The sequence below is a fragment of the Staurois parvus genome, unplaced genomic scaffold (genome assembly GCF_062004578.1).
Source record: "Staurois parvus isolate SC_StPar_1 unplaced genomic scaffold, SC_StPar_1.0 ptg000087l, whole genome shotgun sequence".
Lineage (NCBI taxonomy): Eukaryota > Metazoa > Chordata > Amphibia > Anura > Ranidae > Staurois > Staurois parvus.
In genome coordinates, this window is record NW_028317883.1 from 12923080 (window position 1) to 12941908 (window position 18829).

At 38.8% G+C, this 18829-nt stretch overlaps 1 protein-coding gene across 3 annotated transcripts in view; it reads left to right on the forward strand.

Moving 5' to 3' along the window:
• DIXDC1 (DIX domain containing 1) overlaps positions 1-18021 on the forward strand; it is a 307504-nt gene extending 289483 nt beyond the window's left edge. For all 3 annotated transcript variants that reach the window (XM_089670198.1, XM_089670197.1, XM_089670199.1), the window contains 6 exons: positions 4266-4358; positions 7457-7618; positions 12286-12352; positions 14235-14346; positions 14952-15060; positions 16336-18021. In XM_089670198.1, coding sequence (XP_089526324.1) covers positions 4266-4358; positions 7457-7618; positions 12286-12352; positions 14235-14346; positions 14952-15060; positions 16336-16416 — 624 coding nt within the window. In that variant the 3' untranslated portion in view covers positions 16417-18021. The remainder of the gene's footprint in view (positions 1-4265; positions 4359-7456; positions 7619-12285; positions 12353-14234; positions 14347-14951; positions 15061-16335) is intronic.
• The last annotated feature ends 808 nt before the right edge of the window (positions 18022-18829 follow it).

Consider the following 18829-nt stretch of genomic DNA (forward strand, 5'->3'; position numbering starts at 1 on the left):
ACCTCCCTGATGATATGGCATGATGGATAAGTATCTGCCTGAATTTCTCAGCACCAGATTTATTGTTGATTCGCTAAGATGTTTGGAACAACCTACCTGCCAAGTTCCTTTAAAACTGTGTGCAAGTGTACCTAGAAGAACTGATGCTGTTTTGAAGGCAAAGGGTAGTCACACCAAATATTGATTTGAATTGGATTTCTCTTTTCTGTTAATTTACAGCATTTCTTCTTTTGCACAGTACAATGATCAAACAAGTAAGCTTCTGCACACTTTCAAGCAATGCAATGCTCTACATACATGTAGCTTGACGAAGAGCCTTGCTTTGCTTGAAACTGTACAGTCGTTTAGTTGTTTGAAACTTAGTATCAAGATGGAATTTTGAAGTGAAGAATTATTGCAAGATAGAGATTGCTTCCTTGTTCTTTGATGTTCATTTTGGTGGAATATTGGGAGCCCACTATTGATGTGATCTCTGAGTGATGGATCGAAGATACAACAGGGGTGACCCACTCTAATTTGGAAGTGTGTGTGTGTGTGTGTGTGTGTGTTGGGGAGAATAATTATTTGATCCTCTGCAGATTTTGTAAGTTTGCCCACTTACAAAGAAGTGAAGGGTCTATATTATTTTTATCATAGGTGTATTTTAAATGATAGAGACAGAATATCAACCAAAAATCCACATGATACAAATCATATAAATTAAATTGCAGTTCACGGAGTAAAATAAGTATTTAATCCCAAAGCAAAACATGACTTAGTACTAGGTAGAGAAACCCTTGTTGGCAAGCACAGAGGTAAGATTTTTCCTTTAGTTGGTTACCAGGTTTGCACACATCTCAGGAGGGATTTTAGTCCACTGCTCTTTACAGATCTTTTCTAAATCCTTAAGGTCTTTTGGCTGTCGCTTGGCGACTGGAAGTGTCAGCTCCTTCCATCTATTTTCTATAGGATTAAGGTCCGGAGACTGGCTAGGCCACTCCATGACCTTAATGTACTTCTTCTTGGGCCACTCCTTTGTTGCCTTGGTGGTATGTTTTGGGTCATTGTCATGCTGGAAGACCCATCTATGACCCATCTTCGGTTTTCTGGCTGAGGGAAGAAGGTTCTCATCTGAGAAAGAATCCAGGCCTTTTTTGAAGCAATCCACTGAGCTGGCCAGAACCAACTCTTGAGGGAGTCTATTCCACATTTTCACAGCTCTCACTGTGAAGAAACCTTTCCGTGTTTGGAGATTACATTTCTTTTCCTCCAGACGTAAAGAGTGCTCCCTTAAACAAACAGGTAACAAACAGGGAAGTGTTAGGCTGCCCATATACATATAATAGTGCATGCCTGACTTGCAAAAGACCTTTTCGACAAAAGTTCATTAAATAAACCATAGTGATTTTTTTTACCGAAAAGCTCATTTGTTCATAAAATATCCAGTCAGTGGGGCCAGATACTAATAAGATGCTGACTGGCTGAGCAATATGGACTGTTTAGAAATACAGTACAGTAGAATCTGCTTGCCTTCACTATAACTAGTCTATTTGTGCAATTTTCACTTTGAGTTACTGCATTCTATAAGCAGCAGGCTTTTTGCAGTAAGGTAGACAGAGGAAAACACATGAAAGTAGCCAGAGGTACTGTTCATACCAGCCTGATCCACTGGGGTGGATTAAATGCTTGCATGCTAATGTACATTGTTTTGGAGCAACCTATTTATTAGAATGGGCTGCCTAATACATCACAATGGGCCAAAGAACATCCATGCAGCATAAGTGAGTGTGTTTCCACATGTGCGCTGAGGAGAATGAATTACACTGCACTGCACCAAGGCACAAAACAGGTGTTACCCTAAAGCTCCATGTGCTGGCTGAATATTTACTTATTACACGTATTTATTTACTGTATATTCACATCAGCCCTTGCCCTCAAGTTGCTTACAGCCTAAGGTCCTCATTTCACATGAACACTGATACTAGGGCCAATTTAGACAGGAGCTAATTACCCCTACCAGCATGTCTTTGGAGTGTGAGAGAAAAACAGAGTACCCGGAGGAAACCCATGCAAGCACAGGGAGAAAATGCAAAGAGTGCCCTGGCTGGGATTTGAGCCAAGGACCCCAGCGCTGCAGGACTGAATTCCTAACCACGTTGAGTTGATGTGACCCCCCTGGATCTAATAATAATGTTCACATTTCTTCATTTAGCCTTTGTATGAAGCCATCAATCTCAATATACTGGGGGACGTTTATCCTGTTGAAAGGCAAAACAATGCTAAACAGGATCACATAATTTTTAAAAGGTTACAGCCTGAGCCATAAATTCCTTAATTCTTTGGATGCTCTAAAGATGCATTTGTGACTGAACTAACTGTAGAAAAAAGGCACAAACGAAATACTGGTCTGTATAATGTTGCACTAGACCAGGGGTGGGCAAACTTTTTGACTTGAGGGCCGCAATGGGTTCATATATTGGACCCGGGGGCCGGACCAAGAGTAGATGAATGATGTGTATGTGTCATCCATAGTAAGTATAGTAATATTCCCCCATAGTAAGCATAGTAATTAATCCCCCATATAGTAATTCATCCCCCATATAGTAATTCATCCCCCATAGTAATTCATCCCCCATATAGTAATTCATCCCCCATAGTAATTCATCCCCCATATAGTAATTCATCCCCCATATAGTAATTCATCCCCCCTATAGTAATTCATCCCCCTTAGTAATTCATCCCCCATATAGTAATTCATCCCCCATAGTAATTAATCCCCCCTATAGTAATTCATCCCCCCTATAGTAATTCATCCCCTATAGTAATTCATCCCCCATAGTAATTCATCCCCCCTATAGTAATTCATTCCCCATGTTAATTCATCCCCCATATAGTAATTCATCCCCCATATAGTAATTAATCCCCCATATAGTAATTCATCCCCCATAGTAATTCATCCCCCATATAGTAATTCATCCCCCATACAGTAATTCATCCCCCCTATAGTAATTCATCCCCCCTATAGTAATTCATTCCCCATATTAATTCATCCCCCATATTAAGTCCCCAAGTCCCCCCTGTGTCAATTCACTTACCTTTGCTCCGCGCGTTCCTCTCGCCGTGTTCCCGCGCCGTTCCGGTCTTCAGGGCGGACTGTGAGAGGAGCCTAGCTCCCCTCCCCTCACGTTCGTCACGCTGCCCCGCCTACACACATCCGCGGGCCGGATTAAAAGGTCCGCCGGGCCGTATACGGCCCGCGGGCCGTAGTTTGCCCATTGCTGCACTAGACGGATGACACATGGAATAAAAATTAATATTAAGTGACAAAAAGAGAATAATACAGATAAAACATAAACAGTGTAAAAAGCGATGAAAGAAGCAGGTCTTATTTAAGGTTTCACTTCCATTGTGGCCGCTTCGACTTTCTTGTAAGTTGCCTATAATTGTGTGCTATAAAATCGTGATTTTAAGTTTACACTTAGAGGCGCCTTCTCTTATCTTTTGCAATTGTGACTGAAACCTGACCCTGACTACTTGTTAATTATGCATGTCTTTGGAGTGGAGACCTGGCTTATCTTCACTATTAACTCTATTATTGAATTTGCAAAGGACACAAAGCCTGATTTGCAAATATTTGTGTAGTTTATTTGCCTGATAAATTCCTCTTAAGTAGACCCAGTACCAAATCAGATGAGAACTTGTAAAATCAGGATGTATATAATCCAGTTAATGAAATGACCACTGCAGTAAAAAAATACTATACGCTTCTTAAAGGTTGAAGAAAAGCCCCTAAAATTGAATCCAGACCTGTTAATTGAATGAAATCCCAGACATATTAGCCCTACTTCACACTGTTGCATTTTTGGATGCTTTGTAAACCACAGTGATTCACATGACATGGGAAATAAAATTAATTCCTCTGGAGGTTGTTCGCATCTATGGAGAGAGGGAGACACAGACCCCTAGGGCATTATTTGCAAATTTATGAAAATCGCTAGAAAAACACATTGCTCTCCAAGCTAAAATGCAGCTAAATTGCATCACAGGTGCTCCTTGAATTGCATTTAAAAACTGAATTAACATTTTTGAACAAAATATTACAGGTGAGCTTTAGTTCCCATTTCTGGAGCCCATGTTGTGACCCTTATTCTTTCCTATTAGATGTTCCTGATGCACAGTTATGTAGTTGTTGGCAGACTTTAGCTGTTACATTTTTTGGAAAATATAGCTCAAGAAAGAATAATTTATCTGTATTAGTCATCATTTTCTTTCTTTACTGTTTATAGGTCAGCAATTACATCAGCCACCCGGCACAGACTAATGGCTTCTTACAAACCACTGGCAAAGGTCCTGTGCGTGACTCTTTACCACAGAGGACGGTGAGTATAATTCTGGTGTAATTCTGTAATTCTAAGTGGTAAATAAATCTCAGAAATCAAGTACTTCAGCTCCTGCACCTGTACCTGTATATCTTCTTGCTAGTACAAAGCATTGTGAAGTTATATACAAATAAAATATATAGAGAGTATCTCACAGAAGTGAGTACACCCCTCACAGTTTTGTAAAGATTTTATTCCATCTTTTCATGTGACAACACTGAAGAAATGACACTTTGCTACAATGTAAAGTAGTGAGTGTACAGCTTGTATAACAGTGTAAATTTGCTGTCCCCTCAAAATAACTCAACACACAGATATTAATGTCTAAACCACTAAAGACTACAAAAACAAGCAAATGCAATGAACAAATTTGAAAATATTTACATGCAATAGTAAATTAGTTAAAAGGTGAGGGAAAGAGTTAATTAATGGTAACTGGTGCTAAATAAGGAGTTAAATAGGAACAACTATTATTTTAAACATTTCCACTACACTATAGGTTTGCTGGAACTGCCAATTTTTTGCAGGTCAAAATACAAACCTTTGCGCTGCACATAAGCACCAAGCAAAATATATTGTTATAATGTTTTCATAAATGATGCCTGCAAACACTGTTTGCAAACTTCATTCAATCTGGAGCCCCTGTTTGAGCAAGCCCAGATGTCACACATGACATTCAGATCCTGTCAGTTAAACTGGCAGAGAAGGGTGGGGGGCCTTGGATGTCCAAGGTCTTTAGATAATTTTAATGTTTTGTTTTACATTATAAAACATTAATATGTAATTTGTGAGGTGTTTTTTGACATTTTTTTTTAATTATTTACTATTTAGTACTAAACTGTAACTACTGGAGGGCAAACCTATGTGTTAAGCAGTGAAAAAGAAAAATGCAATTTCATGTGTTCTAATATTAAGTACAACCTGCCAGTGCAATATATTTATTTATAAAGCCATGCATAGTCTTGTTACAGAAGTAAGTGCTCTCTTTTAGACAGTACTGTGTATCCCCTTTATTGTATGCAATGTATCATTGTGGCATGCTGCAGAACTATGTGTACCCTTCCACTTACAATGCTCATTTGAGAATATAAAAAATAGACAACAGTGACACCTACTGGTTATAAGTATTCATTCCAAAATACTAAAGGGAACAATTCAAACTAGAAAATCTACAATTTCTGGGGAAATTGTGTAAAGTGTTCTTGCCGCAACCTTTACCAAGTAATGATGACATGTAAGCAGTGCACATTGCAAGCCTGACAGAGGGAGAAATGCATTTCAGCTTGTATTTACCATCTCACAGTCCAGCCTGTGTGACTCAGCTGCGTGTGAGTCATGTTTGGTTGCTATAGCAACTCACTCTGTCAGGAATGTCATTAGCTGTGCTGTAAACAGGCTTTTTAAACTTGGCAAGTTCACTGGCGATTGCCATCTTCAAATGCTTGTAGTTTTAAAAGTATAAAAGCTACCGTGACAAGGTTGATATTGTGACAATCACAAGAAAAATACCTACAGTTTGATGTATAGTATGTCTCTGAAAGATAAAAAATGAAGGCACAGTCGCAGTTTAAAAACGTCCCTTAAAATGTCTGGTGTCTACAGTGGAGTTTCAATGAAAGTCAATGGGAGGGGTGATGTGCAAACAAATGGTCATATTGTGAAAACTATCAGGAGTATGTCCTAGCCGTGAACATTTTTAGTGACAGCAGGGTTAGCTGAACGTTTTGATATAAGATATGTGTAGGTGGGCTTGAAAATGAAAGAGTGATGGCAGTTTACAAATCATGTTCTGATTTTTCTGATTTTTCCTTTGCACACTCTAGCTGTGCTGTGCTGCTCAATGCATTCCTATGGGAAAATTTCGCCACAAAAACCGCGCTATTTCGTGAATGATTCGGCGAAACGTTCCACAAAGTAATAGCAATCCGATCGGGAACAATCCGCACGTTTTGATATATTACTTGTCTTTGTAGTGTAAAAACTGTGGGAGGAGTTAGCGTGGCAAATTTGCTATAATAATAAGATTAAGAATATACTTGTGAGATAACAATAAGTGTTCCTTGCTATGCAAGAACACTTAAAAAGTAAAATAATTCATACTTCAATATACAGGATGTCTAAAACTTAATTTTGCACAGTACATAACATCATAAAACTACTAAATATTAATTTTAAAACTGAAATACAGATGGGTATGCTAGTATCTGTTTTCTTATAAGTCTGGGAAAGCAAATTACAACTGTGGCTCTATACAGTAGATTATACAGTATATGTTATGTCTAAACACAAAAGAAGGCTACATACAAAAAGAATATGCTCTCTGTAATTAACTAGAATGTACTTCAATTTTCAAAGAGTAAGGAGTATGATGTTTACAATCTCAGATTCTACCCTGCTCTGTAATTTCTCAGCTCATAGGTCAACAATCTAAGCACCGGCAGACTGAGAGTGATCACCCATGAGGCATGTTAACTGCCCAGTTTTATATATGCACACACACAGTAGCTGACACTAAGTGGTGTAATGGAAACACTCACCAAGCATTGGCATTGCAGCTACTGTTGAAATTGTGACCATTAAGAAATGTCTGTATCACTTGCTGCTGCACCCAAACAGGAATGTAACAGTGCTTACAATACTGTAGTGCCTTACAAAGGCAGAAGTTCTTTCATTTGTTATAGAGCATTCAGAGATTTAGTTAAGCGATTGTTAAAATATCATTTTAGTGAAGGACAAGAAAACAGTGCCAGAAAATATTTATAGAAGAAAGGATTGCAAAACCAACAATAAGCAACAGTAAATTACACAGGATTAAGAGTGAAAATTACTTTGGAATGTTTGCCTAGTCTTTGGTTATATGCAGAAACATAATATTGCACAGAATAAAATTACAATTTTTCAGGCACCAAATATGATATGGATAATTAGAATATCAATCTTAGGAGCATCAATGTGTTTCTTTTCAGCTTTCTGAACCTTATTTGGTGTCTAACTGATTGGCATCTCCCCGCACATCAGTGTAACCAAGGTGACTCCATCACAGTATTTATATGTGTTTATATTGTAGTTACATGTATGCCCTTTCTTTTTCTGCTCAGGCTAACGATCTGCAACTTGTCCGTGATGCTCTGCGTAGCCTGAGAAATAGCTTTAGTGGTCATGACCCTCAGCATCACACTATAGACAGTCTAGAGCAAGGAATTGCCAGCCTGATGGACAGACTGCACGCCATTGAGACTCAAAGGAGGCATGACAGAAAGGTAAGGGTAAATGAGTGTCGAAGTGTTACATTATAAAAGAAAACTGCTTTTGCAGCAGCACAATGAGAAACATTTGGCGCATCGCTTAGAGAAACTTTACCTGATGTAGTATACAATGGTTTGTACCATCTGACCTTCATAATGCAATTGTTATTGTTTTACTGTATGTCATACCTTTTGTTCTCTCCTGCTGTGGCTTGATGTTTTTCCATTTATTATATATGTACAAATCTTCAATAAAGAGAAATTTGTCAAAAAAAGAAAACTGCAACAGTACAATTTAAATTTTAAGCTGACCTAAAGTAGAATTCCAGGCTAAACCTAACTAGTTTATTTAAAACTAACACCTATGTTCTCTAACCTGTGTAAATACTTACCTATGTTTAGTATGCTCCAGTCCAGTCAGGTGAACCGGCTCCCCTGTGCCAGCCAGTGGCCACAGGGGGAGAGGAGGGAGTGCCAACAACAGATCAGCCTTAGGAGCCAATGAGTTACATCACTACACATGGCTTTACCAGCTGTTGTTGAGCACTCTTTCTTTTCCCCTGCAGCCACCGCTGGCTGACACAGGAGATCATTTGAAGGGACCGGAGCGGGCTGAAAAAAGGAGCATTTTTAAAAATTGTTAGGTTTAGCCTGAAATTATACTTTAATTTAGTAGGTATTCTATTAGTATGAGTGGGTGGATGCGAATATGTGAATGAGTAAAAACCTACCTGTCCACTGTAATAATCCAGCAATATATTATGTAGCTTACAGCATCTATGCATTCTAGCTGTAGATGTTAGTGGCTTCCATTCAATTTGACTGATGAATGTCGATGTCAGTTCTGTGGTGTATGTTTTCCACAGAATTCATAAAACCTGAAATTAGGAAGCTTTAGAGATTATCTTGTTAACACAGACAGGAAAACTTTTTCTCATTTTGTTATGCCTACCAAACCTTCCTAAGAGCTCACTAAGGAACCCTTTTAAAATGGATATCTACTCTATGCTGCTATGTTGGTCAACACTGTGGCCTGCATTTAACAGCCCATTCATAAAATGCATGGTGTTAGCCTGTGGTCTTTCACAGAGTCTGCGGGTCATGTGATTGGGCTCTCCTATCTGCTTTTTGTCCCCTAGATGTTTAGCCCCAGTGCCTGAGGCTCCCTTGCTTAGCTGCAGGCGAAGGACACAGGTGACCTGTCCAGTGCTACTGCTGGGAACCTGTTAAATTCTATGAGAGACTTATGGTTTCTGTGAAAGTAAGTGGTTGGACAGCGCACTTAGTTGTACCTATGTTTATGGCAGTATATAACCACGGACAAATACTTGGAACTCAAACTGCTTGCATTCTGAGCATTTGTCCCTGGGCACTTACGGCACTGCTAGGCATACCATCCAGCCCCATTCCAGCCACAGCAGCTATCAGACTGTGATAGACTTTGACAGTTTGTGGGAAATGGGGCTGAACAGTGCATCTGTGCCTACCACCCTCACATAAATGCTGGAGCCTCATGCACCAGGGCTAAACATCCAGTGTGCATGAGGCCATAAATGTCCCACTAAAAAGACTGACCTCTCAAGTGGAAGGTGACAGAAAGCTCCAGCACACCATATATATATATATATATATATATATATATATATATATATATATAGATATATAGATATATATATATACAGTTGTGTTCAAAAAAATAGCAGTGTGTTGAAAAAAGTGAATAAAGCTCAAAATCCTTCTAATAGCTTTTATTTCCATACACACAAATGCATTGGGAACACTACACATTCTATTCCAAATCAAAACATGAAGAAAGATATATCAAATTTGTGTTGTTCCTCTAAAAAAATTGAAGAAAAGTGAATATTAGACTGTTCAAAAAAATAAAAGTGTTTGTATTCTTCTTTACAAACTCAAACATTCACTATATAAACTGAAACAATTGAGTACTGTCCGTGATACTTTTTTATTTGCACTAACATACAATTTTGAGGACAACTCAAAATTGTATGTTAGTGCAAATAAAAAAAGTATCACGGACAGTACTCAATTGTTTCTGTTGCAAATGCACTAATACGGCTACAATCACATCAAGCACTAGATAAACTGAAAAATGTTTGAAGATTTTGCTTTCCTTTGAATCACTTAATTAATATTTAGTTGTATAAGCACTGTTTCTGAGAACTGCTGTACATCTGTGTTGCATGGAGTCAACCAACTTCTGGCACCTGTGAACAGGTATTCCAGCCCAGGATGATTGGACAACATTCAACAGTTCTTCTCTATTTCTTGGTTTTGCCTCAGAAACTGCATTTTTTATGTCACCCCACAAGTTTTCTATTGGATTAAGATCCGGGGATTGGGCTGGCCACTCCATAACGTCAATCTTGTTGGTCTGGAACCAAGATGTTGCATGTTTACTGGTGTGTTTGTCTTGTTGTTTTGTTGGAACATCCATTTCAAGGGCATTTCCTCTTCAGCATAAGGCAGCATGACCTCTTCAAGTATTCTGATGTATTCAAACTGATCCATAATCCCTGGTATGCGATAAATAGGCCCAACATCGTGGAATGAGAAACATCCCCATATCATGATGCTTGCGCAACCATGCTTCACTGTCTTCACAGTGTACTGTGGGTTGAATTCAGTGTTTGGGGGTCGTCTGACAAACTGTCTCCGGCCACTAGACCCAAAAAGAACAATCTTACTTTCATCAGTCCACAAAATGTTGCGCAATTTCTCTTTAGGCCAGTCAATGTGCTCTTTGGCAAATTGTATCCTCTTCAGCACATGTCTTTTTTTCAACAGTGGGACTTTGTGGGGGCTTCTTGCAGATAGCTTGGCTTCACATAGGCGTCTTCTAATTGTAACAGTACTCACAGGGAACTTTACACCTTCTTTCATCTTCCTGGAGCTGATTGTTGGCTGAGTCCTTGCCATTTTGGCTATTCTTCTATTCATTCGAATGGTAGTTTTTCGCTTTCTTCCACATCTTTCAGGTTTTGGTTGCCATTTTAAAGCATTTGCGATCATTTTAGCTAAGCAGCCTATCAGTTTCTGCACTTCTTTATATGTTTTCCTCTCTCCAATCAACTTTTTAATCAAGGTACGCTGTTCTTCTGAACAATGTCTGGAACAACCCATTTTCCTCAGAATTTCAGAGAGAAATGCACTGTAACCAGCATGTACAACATTTGCTGCCTTCCTTCCTTAAATAAGGGCAATAATTGCCACCTGTTTTTCAAAGAATGAATGACCTCACTAATTGAACTCCATACTGCTAATATTTTGAACATGCCCCTTTCAATTAGTGATTCAATTACACAGAATCAGCAGTATGCATGTCATGACTGTTGGGTCTGTTGGATTTCTATTACTCTATTACACCTGCTAGTAAATTATTTGCCATGTAGAAATATCATTTCTACCAAAAACAGTGATTGATCAGGTTAGTGATGTCTGACTGCTATTATTTTGAACACAACTGTATATACACACACACACACACACACACACACTATATTGGCAAAAGTATTGGGACACCCCTCCAATAAAGATCTCCAAACTTTGTGTGGCCTTCAGATTAGTACAAAAATGTGTAGAGAGCTTCATAGAATGGGTTTTTATGATCAAGCAGCTGCGTCCAAGCCTTACATTACCAAGTGCAATGCAAAGTGTCGGATGCAGTGGTGTAAAGCACGCCACCACTGGGCTCTAGAGCAGTGGAGATGTGTTCTCTGGAGTGACAAATCATGCTTCTCTATTTGGCAATCCGATGGACGTGTTTGGGTTTAGCGGTTGCCAGGAGAACAGTACTTGCCTGACTGCATTGTGCCATTGTGCGAAGTGTAAAGTTTGGTGGGCGGTTGATTTTCAGGGGTTGGGCTTGGCCCCTTAGTTCCACTGAAGGAAACTCTTAAGGTGTCAGCATACCAAGACAGTTTGGACAATTTCATGCTCCCAACTTCGTGGGAACAGTTTGGGGATGGCCTCTTCCTGTTCCAACATGACTGCGCACCAGTGCACAAAGCAAGGTCCATAAAGACCTGGATGAGTGAGCTTGGGGTTGAGGAACTTGACTGGCCAGAGTTCTGACCTCAACCTGATAGAACAACTTTGGGATGAATTAGAGCGGAGACTGTGAGCCAAGCTGTCTTGTCCAACATCAGTGCCTGATCCCACAAATGCGCTTCTGGAAGAATGGTCAAACTTTCCTATAGACACACTCCTAATCCTAAACCTTGTGGACAGCCTTCCCAGAAGAGTTGAAGCTGTTATAGCTGCAAAGGGTGGGCCAACTCTATATTGAACCCTAAGGACTAAGACTGGGATGCCATTATAGTTCATATGTAAAGGCAGACGTCCCAATACCTTTGGCAATATAGTATATATAAATGTGTGTGTGTATATGTGTGTGTGTGTATATATATATATATATATATATATATAGATATATATACACACACACTTAATAATGATATATGGACTAATTTGGAGTTGTACCTTTTCACATAAATGTTAATCAATAGAATGAGGTGCTACAACAATGCAACAAACTTACCTAATTTCATGGTACCTACAAAACATTCAGTTTTGTTTTTATTTTATCATTCCAAAAAGAACATTATTTAGAATTTGATCTCTGTAACTATCCATTACAAACACACTTTTTTTTGTCCTAGGCAAGAGGAAAGGTATCTGGAAATAAAGAATTTAATGAATATAGAGATTCCTGGCCTCCCAACTCTAGTAAGTAGTATATCAGTGAAGATAAGTGAGATTGTGAAATGTCATTCCTGCTATAAATTTTTATTTAATAACAAAATTATGTTTTAGACTAAACATACCATTAAAAAATTAGGGTGGTTCTCAAACTCACAACATTCCTCCCTCATCATAAGGTCTTTAGCTGTAGCATTCTCCATGCTTGGCCATATTTCTCATAACAGCACTTGTAGTACATTGCAGTTGGTGCAATGCAAGTTTCCCTCATCCATGTTCATTTCCCTCTCCATTAACGTTTACATCCCATAATGCCTCTGGGCTCCCAAGTTTCTTGCACACTGTGAATCATTACATCACACTGGAGTCCACAGTTATGACACATCCTAGGGTCACTTCTGATTAGTGAGCTGCTCAGGAAGCCTTAGAACAGGCAGAATCATCTAGTAGAAAATGCATATTGAAAAGAAAATGCCTGAAAGTATGAGACCAAGTTGAAGGTAAGGTACTATTGGTTTTTATTTCTTTTTTTTTTCAATTACACCTTAAGCTTCCAAGTTTGTGCCTGAAGGGTAAATGGTGCCCAGGACCTGGGGAGTAAGGTGTCCCCTGAATAAGCTGCAGTGCTACTTGAGAATCTATTTGTAAAGCATCATTGTGGCCTTATCATGGCCACGTTGCTACTTTAAAAGATAATAAAAGCAACACACATTTCTAAACCACAGCAGTGGAGACTCCAAAGCAAGCAGAGTGCCATTAAAATGAATGAGGAAGAATAAATAAAAAAAGGTGTCAGGAGGAGGATACCACAGTCACATGGCCTTGCAACGTCATGTAACCAGCTTCACACCTAAAGGTAAAACAAATCTTAACGCCTAAGCTCAATCTTGCAACTTTGACATGTGTTAGTAAAACCGTACATATTATCACAACTATTTTGTACATCTAGGTGGATTATACCTTGTTTTTTTTTTCAGGACAAATTGGGCTTTTATTTGGTGGTAAATGGTAATGGATATCTCCTGAATTTTTTTTATTATCAAAGGAAAACTGGCCCAAAATAGTAAAAAAAAATTTTTTAACTTTAGGTGTGTGTTTCTTGTTACTACCATAACGTACCACCAAAGAACAACCCAAAATAAATTTTTCAGCTCTTGGCAATCGCACGATACCATATATGTGTATGTTATTTTTTGTTTGTACACACAGTACACCCCAGAAATAATAGCGCGCATTTCGTTTTTTGTTTTGTTTTACCTGAAACACACTGACACCAATTTAAAAAAATAAATAAATCCTGACCTTTTGACCCTAGCTTTGACTCAAACACTCAAACGCTGTGCAGCGCACTCCCAGCACAAAGACAGGTACGCAAATATGTGGTCACATGGAAAAAAGCCCAGTTCAGTGAGGCTGCATATTTGTGTTACATCTGTGTGAAGGGGTTAATGTAATCAGCTCAAAACAACCTGATGATGAAGTCTCTTGCTGTAATCTGCCTATTAAAGTGTGTTTACTGTGTCTTGGCTAGTCCTCCTGGAGGTTCCTACATCATGGGATTAGTCTTTTATCAGCTTTACCTCGCTATCTAATCAGTGTGGGATGTTTATCCCAACGTGTAATATTTGTTTTTATTGTTCATGTGGGGACTGCCCCTATTTCTGAAGTGTATAAAACCTGTATTTCTGTTTAATGAAGAGTTCCATCTGCACCTAAGTTAGTGTTGTCTAGTCCTTGGGTGCAATGCCCAGCTATAATACCTTGGTCCTGTGTCCCAGCAGCGAGCAAGCAGTCCTTTGACAGAGGCACTCAAGTATTTTAAGTATATATCTCGAAGAGTAGTGGTGTGTGTGTAGTGCATTTTAATGTCATATTTTAATCATAATTTATATGTTGTATTTTATTTCAGAGATGCCTCATTCACAGAGTGCCCCAATAATGGGTGGCAGTAATTCCTGCACCAAAGTGCTATATTTTACAGACCGTTCACTAACACCCTTTATGGTCAGCATACCAAAGAGGTACAGTGGTTTTACAGTTTCTCCTTGGGGTCATATTATTTGTCAATACCATTGCCATGATATTACAGTTATCTTGGGTATGATTTATGGGTAAAATGCCAACAGAAGTCAGATTGGAAGCAAAGTCTGTGTCCCTGCAGCCACTGCGGCCCAATTGACATGAACGTGACTGCATCCATGGGGATGCACGAAACACCAGTGCATCCCCGTGCAGGTAAACACGGCCCTTGCGCTGTCATACACTGTAGTATGCCCATGGAAATGAGGCCTAAAGAAAAAGTGAACATTTAGTGCACTAATCTATCCAAGTCCTCCCCCTCCCTATGTTGAGCTAGTAGAATATACTTACCTATATTTCATTGTGTTGGTGATCTGCACAGTGTGGTCACTTATTGGGTATAATCCATTCTTAAAAATCTATGAGTCCACCAGTGCCCCTCGTTTCCCAAAGCATGCATGCCATAGGTTTAATTTGATCTTAATGCAAATGTTGATAATCCTTCAATAGAAATGTCTGAAAGTAGAAACATTTTGGTTTCAGTATGGGAAAAACATATCATTTGGTAATGTATGAATGCTCTTATTTTTAATTATGTGCCCTACAGGTTAGGGGAAGTCACATTGAGAGATTTCAAGATAGCCATTGACAGGGAGGGAAATCACAGATACCACTTCAAGGCTCTAGATCCAGAGTTTGGAACAGTCAAAGAAGAGGTATGTATATGAAATTGTGTTATATTCTTTCAAATACTGTATGTGTTTACATTTTACAAATATAGTGTATGTTACCTGTAAATAGTGCCCCCATCCCAATGCAAGGGCACCTTGTCCCTGATGATGCACAATGACTTCAACATCATACTTTACCTGCATGGCACAGAGGTTCACTATAGGCTTCAAACAAAAAATATATTTTGCTGGTTTCAGCATGCTCCCATTAAATATACATAGTTACATAGTTGGTAAGGCTGAATAAAGACACCAGTCCATCCAGTTCAACCTGTGTGTGTGCTTGTGTGTGTGAGACTTCTGTTTTCCATATTACTGTTTTTTCTACGTTTCTTTAATTTATCCACACTCTCCACCGACACCACCAACGGTAGAAGGGAGTTACACATTCTTACTGCTCCAACAGTAAAGAACGCAGCTTATGATTAAACCACATCTCATCCTTCTTCATTGTATTGCCGTGTGTCTTTTTAGTGACCTAAGATTAAATCGTTTTCTCCCAATGCTAGAGTCACCATTCAAAGATTTGTATATCACAGTCATATCCCTTCTTAAGTGCCTCTTCTCCAGGGAAACAAGTTTAATGTTTGTAGTTGTTCCTCATAACGGGACTCTCTTGGTAGTTTTGTTGCCCTTCTCCGGACTCTCTCCAGTTCAAGCACATCATGAGGATTGGGGACCAAAACTAGACAGCATACTCAAGATGTGGCCGAACCAGAGCTTTGTATGGTAGAAATATAGTTATAATAATATAGAAATGTAGTTTTATCTCTTCAGTAAACGCCTTTCTTAATGCATGCTAATAGTCTGCTGGTCTTGCTTGCTGCAGCTTGGCATTCATGCTGTAGTAAAGACTTGTATTAATACTAACAATGTGTGTGATAAGTATTTATGCGAAGAGAGAGGCATGTAATATGAGTGCAGACAGCTCCAATGTGTATTCCTGGTCTCTGTCTGGGTCTGGTTTATGTTGGATCCCATATAACCATGTCACTAATATATTACCCTCCTTTAAATTTACATTACTATACAGTATATGTAAAATATGCGCTTTGACTAAGCCCCAGTGGGTGGGGTTAGCATCAGTAGGCATAGCCAGTGGAGCTGTGCTGGCCAATACACTCACTCACATGTATCGGACTGGGTGAGTGGGGTCTCATACTTTCTAAAATATGCCAGTTAATACAATCAAATAAATATAAGAGGTACCTGATGTGCTTAAGAAAATCACTGGGTGATTTGTCTTTGCTTGCCTCCTAGGTATTCCATGATGATGACATCATCCCAGGCTGGGAAGGAAAAATTGTGGCATGGGTTGAAGAAGATCATGGAACCAACTGAATACATTCTTCTCCCTAATGCAAGGACCAAATGTTTTTGGAATGAACTGACAAAAGACAAACTTGTCAAATAGTCATGGATTATTTCTCATGCTGCCAAAAGAGGTCCCTATGGGCACCGGATAACCTTACAGTTTTGCATCTAATGGAAGAAGCAGTGGTAGCTGCAATCAGACATTGCAGGCTTTATACTTTATAGTGAGAGAATCTCCCACTAGCTCAGGAGGAGACTGGAGGACAGTGCATTTTACAGGGTAGCTAACTTCCATTGCTCAAGGATGTTACAAGCTACATGTTACATATATATTCTTCTGGGGAAAATTCAGTATTTTTAAATGGGGCAGATTGTTGCATTGATTTGGGGTTTATGTGTGTATTTCACTTGTATATTGAAACCACCAGCCTTGCAAGACACATACTGTACAGCAGAAGTCCTATTTTTCTCACAGATATGTTTAGCAAGAAGGTAACTTAAATGAAAAAATAGCTATTTATTTGTGCACAATAACGTCATATACCAATATTTTTCCATAACATCCATTTGTCCATGTTCTGTTGACAAATATTACAGCTTAATCTGGTGATGATGGGATGCAAATACGATTTGTGTTTCATTGCACAGTTTTTAAAAAAGGGGAAGAATCATTAGTGATTCAGCTTGTTGGTAGAATTTGCCACACCAGTGCCATAACTATAAAGATCTTACTGGGCTAGATAGGAGATCATCAGCCCATTAATACCTGTCAGTTGTTAGTGCTGTGTAAAACTATAGTCCTAAATGTAGAGAACTGCAGTAAACTGTAATATGTCTTCATGTCTGTAAAGAAAACAGTACAAAAACTGCCATATAATTTACCTTAGCTTTACTGAGACATCTAGAAGCATTTGGAGGCAGGGAACTGATCATATCTATGAGCTCTTGTTTGTGGTTTACAATTTTATGCCCAGTTTAAAAAAAAAAAAAACTTTCTGGGATTTTATTGGGATGCAGAAGTCTCTTCAGTGCTCAGAGTAGGGAGGAGGGACCGCTACTGATTTTAGCTTCATACGAGTACAGTACTTAATTATACCCAATAAAGCACCACAACAAGGTATTGTTAGAACATCTGTCATGTACTTAGCGCTGTCCATGTCCCCACTGAAGAGATTATATCCCATTAATGTAATTGAAACAGGAAAAGAAGATAAATCTCTGTAACAGGGACAGAGACAGCAAGAAAAACCTGAAAGATGTTCTCACCATTCCTAATACTATTTAAGAAAAAACTTTTTGGCTTGCAATCCAATTTTGAAATGCATTTTGATTGACTGGTAAAACCCATTTCCATTATTAATAATAATAATAATAATAATGACAATAATATTAATGTGCCAATTACCAAAGTATTATAGACTCCTCAAAAACCCATTAGTATAGCGCTAAACTGTATCTTCTAATATAGAAATTAAAGCGTGTTTAAACCCAAAAAACTAACATGTAGCTTAGTAGTCACTAGATGTGGTGCTGCATTAGTTTCCTTTTTTTTAAGCTATGATCTAGCCAGGTAATGCAGTGTCCTTTAAAATAAACTGTAGCGCTAGTAACACTAAAAAAAAATATATATATATATATATATATAGTGAATCAGTGATTACAATACACAAACTAAATACACATCCACTAAACATATATACCCGGGATGATGAACAAATGAATAAATAATAGTGTCATGCGTGAATTCCCTCATGGGGAATATCCAGTGCATAGGGTGACAAATACAATCTTGATTCAATATTGTGAAAAAAACATACTAGTGCACAAAATTGGTGAACAAATAAGCCTGATGAAGTCACGTGTTGAACTTGACGCAACGCGTCGGTACGTGGGGAGGAGCTTCCGTTAACGCGGTGACGTCATTTACGGCGTGGGGGCCATATTGGATCACCCTGTTGTGAATACCCATGCAGTACACCCATAGCATGTGGTAGGAAGCTGGAAAAAGTCGTGGGTAATGTGAGTGGAATTCTTTTATCTGTAATTTGATCTAACAAAACCGGTTGCACTATGGAGGGTCTCTGCTTGTGTCTCATTATGACCCTGGGAGGAGCTGGCTGCTAGTCTGGTGGAGGCTGGAGACGAGAGGGGAAATCCTGAGAGGAACCCATTCTGATAGGATCGCTTGATCCTCAAAGCGTGCTGGCCCTGTGGGGTCTAAGTAAGGAGGTGAGGGGGCATTTTGGCTGTTAAAGGATTGGCACGTGTGAATCACGCACACTGCACATTACTTTTGCATGAAGAGTGAAGTGGGAGGACTACCACAAAGCATCGCATTATTATTATTATATTTTTTGGACTTTGCAATTGATTATTTGTTCACCAATTTTGTGCATTAGTATGTTTTTTTCACAATATTGAATTAAGATTGTATTTGTCA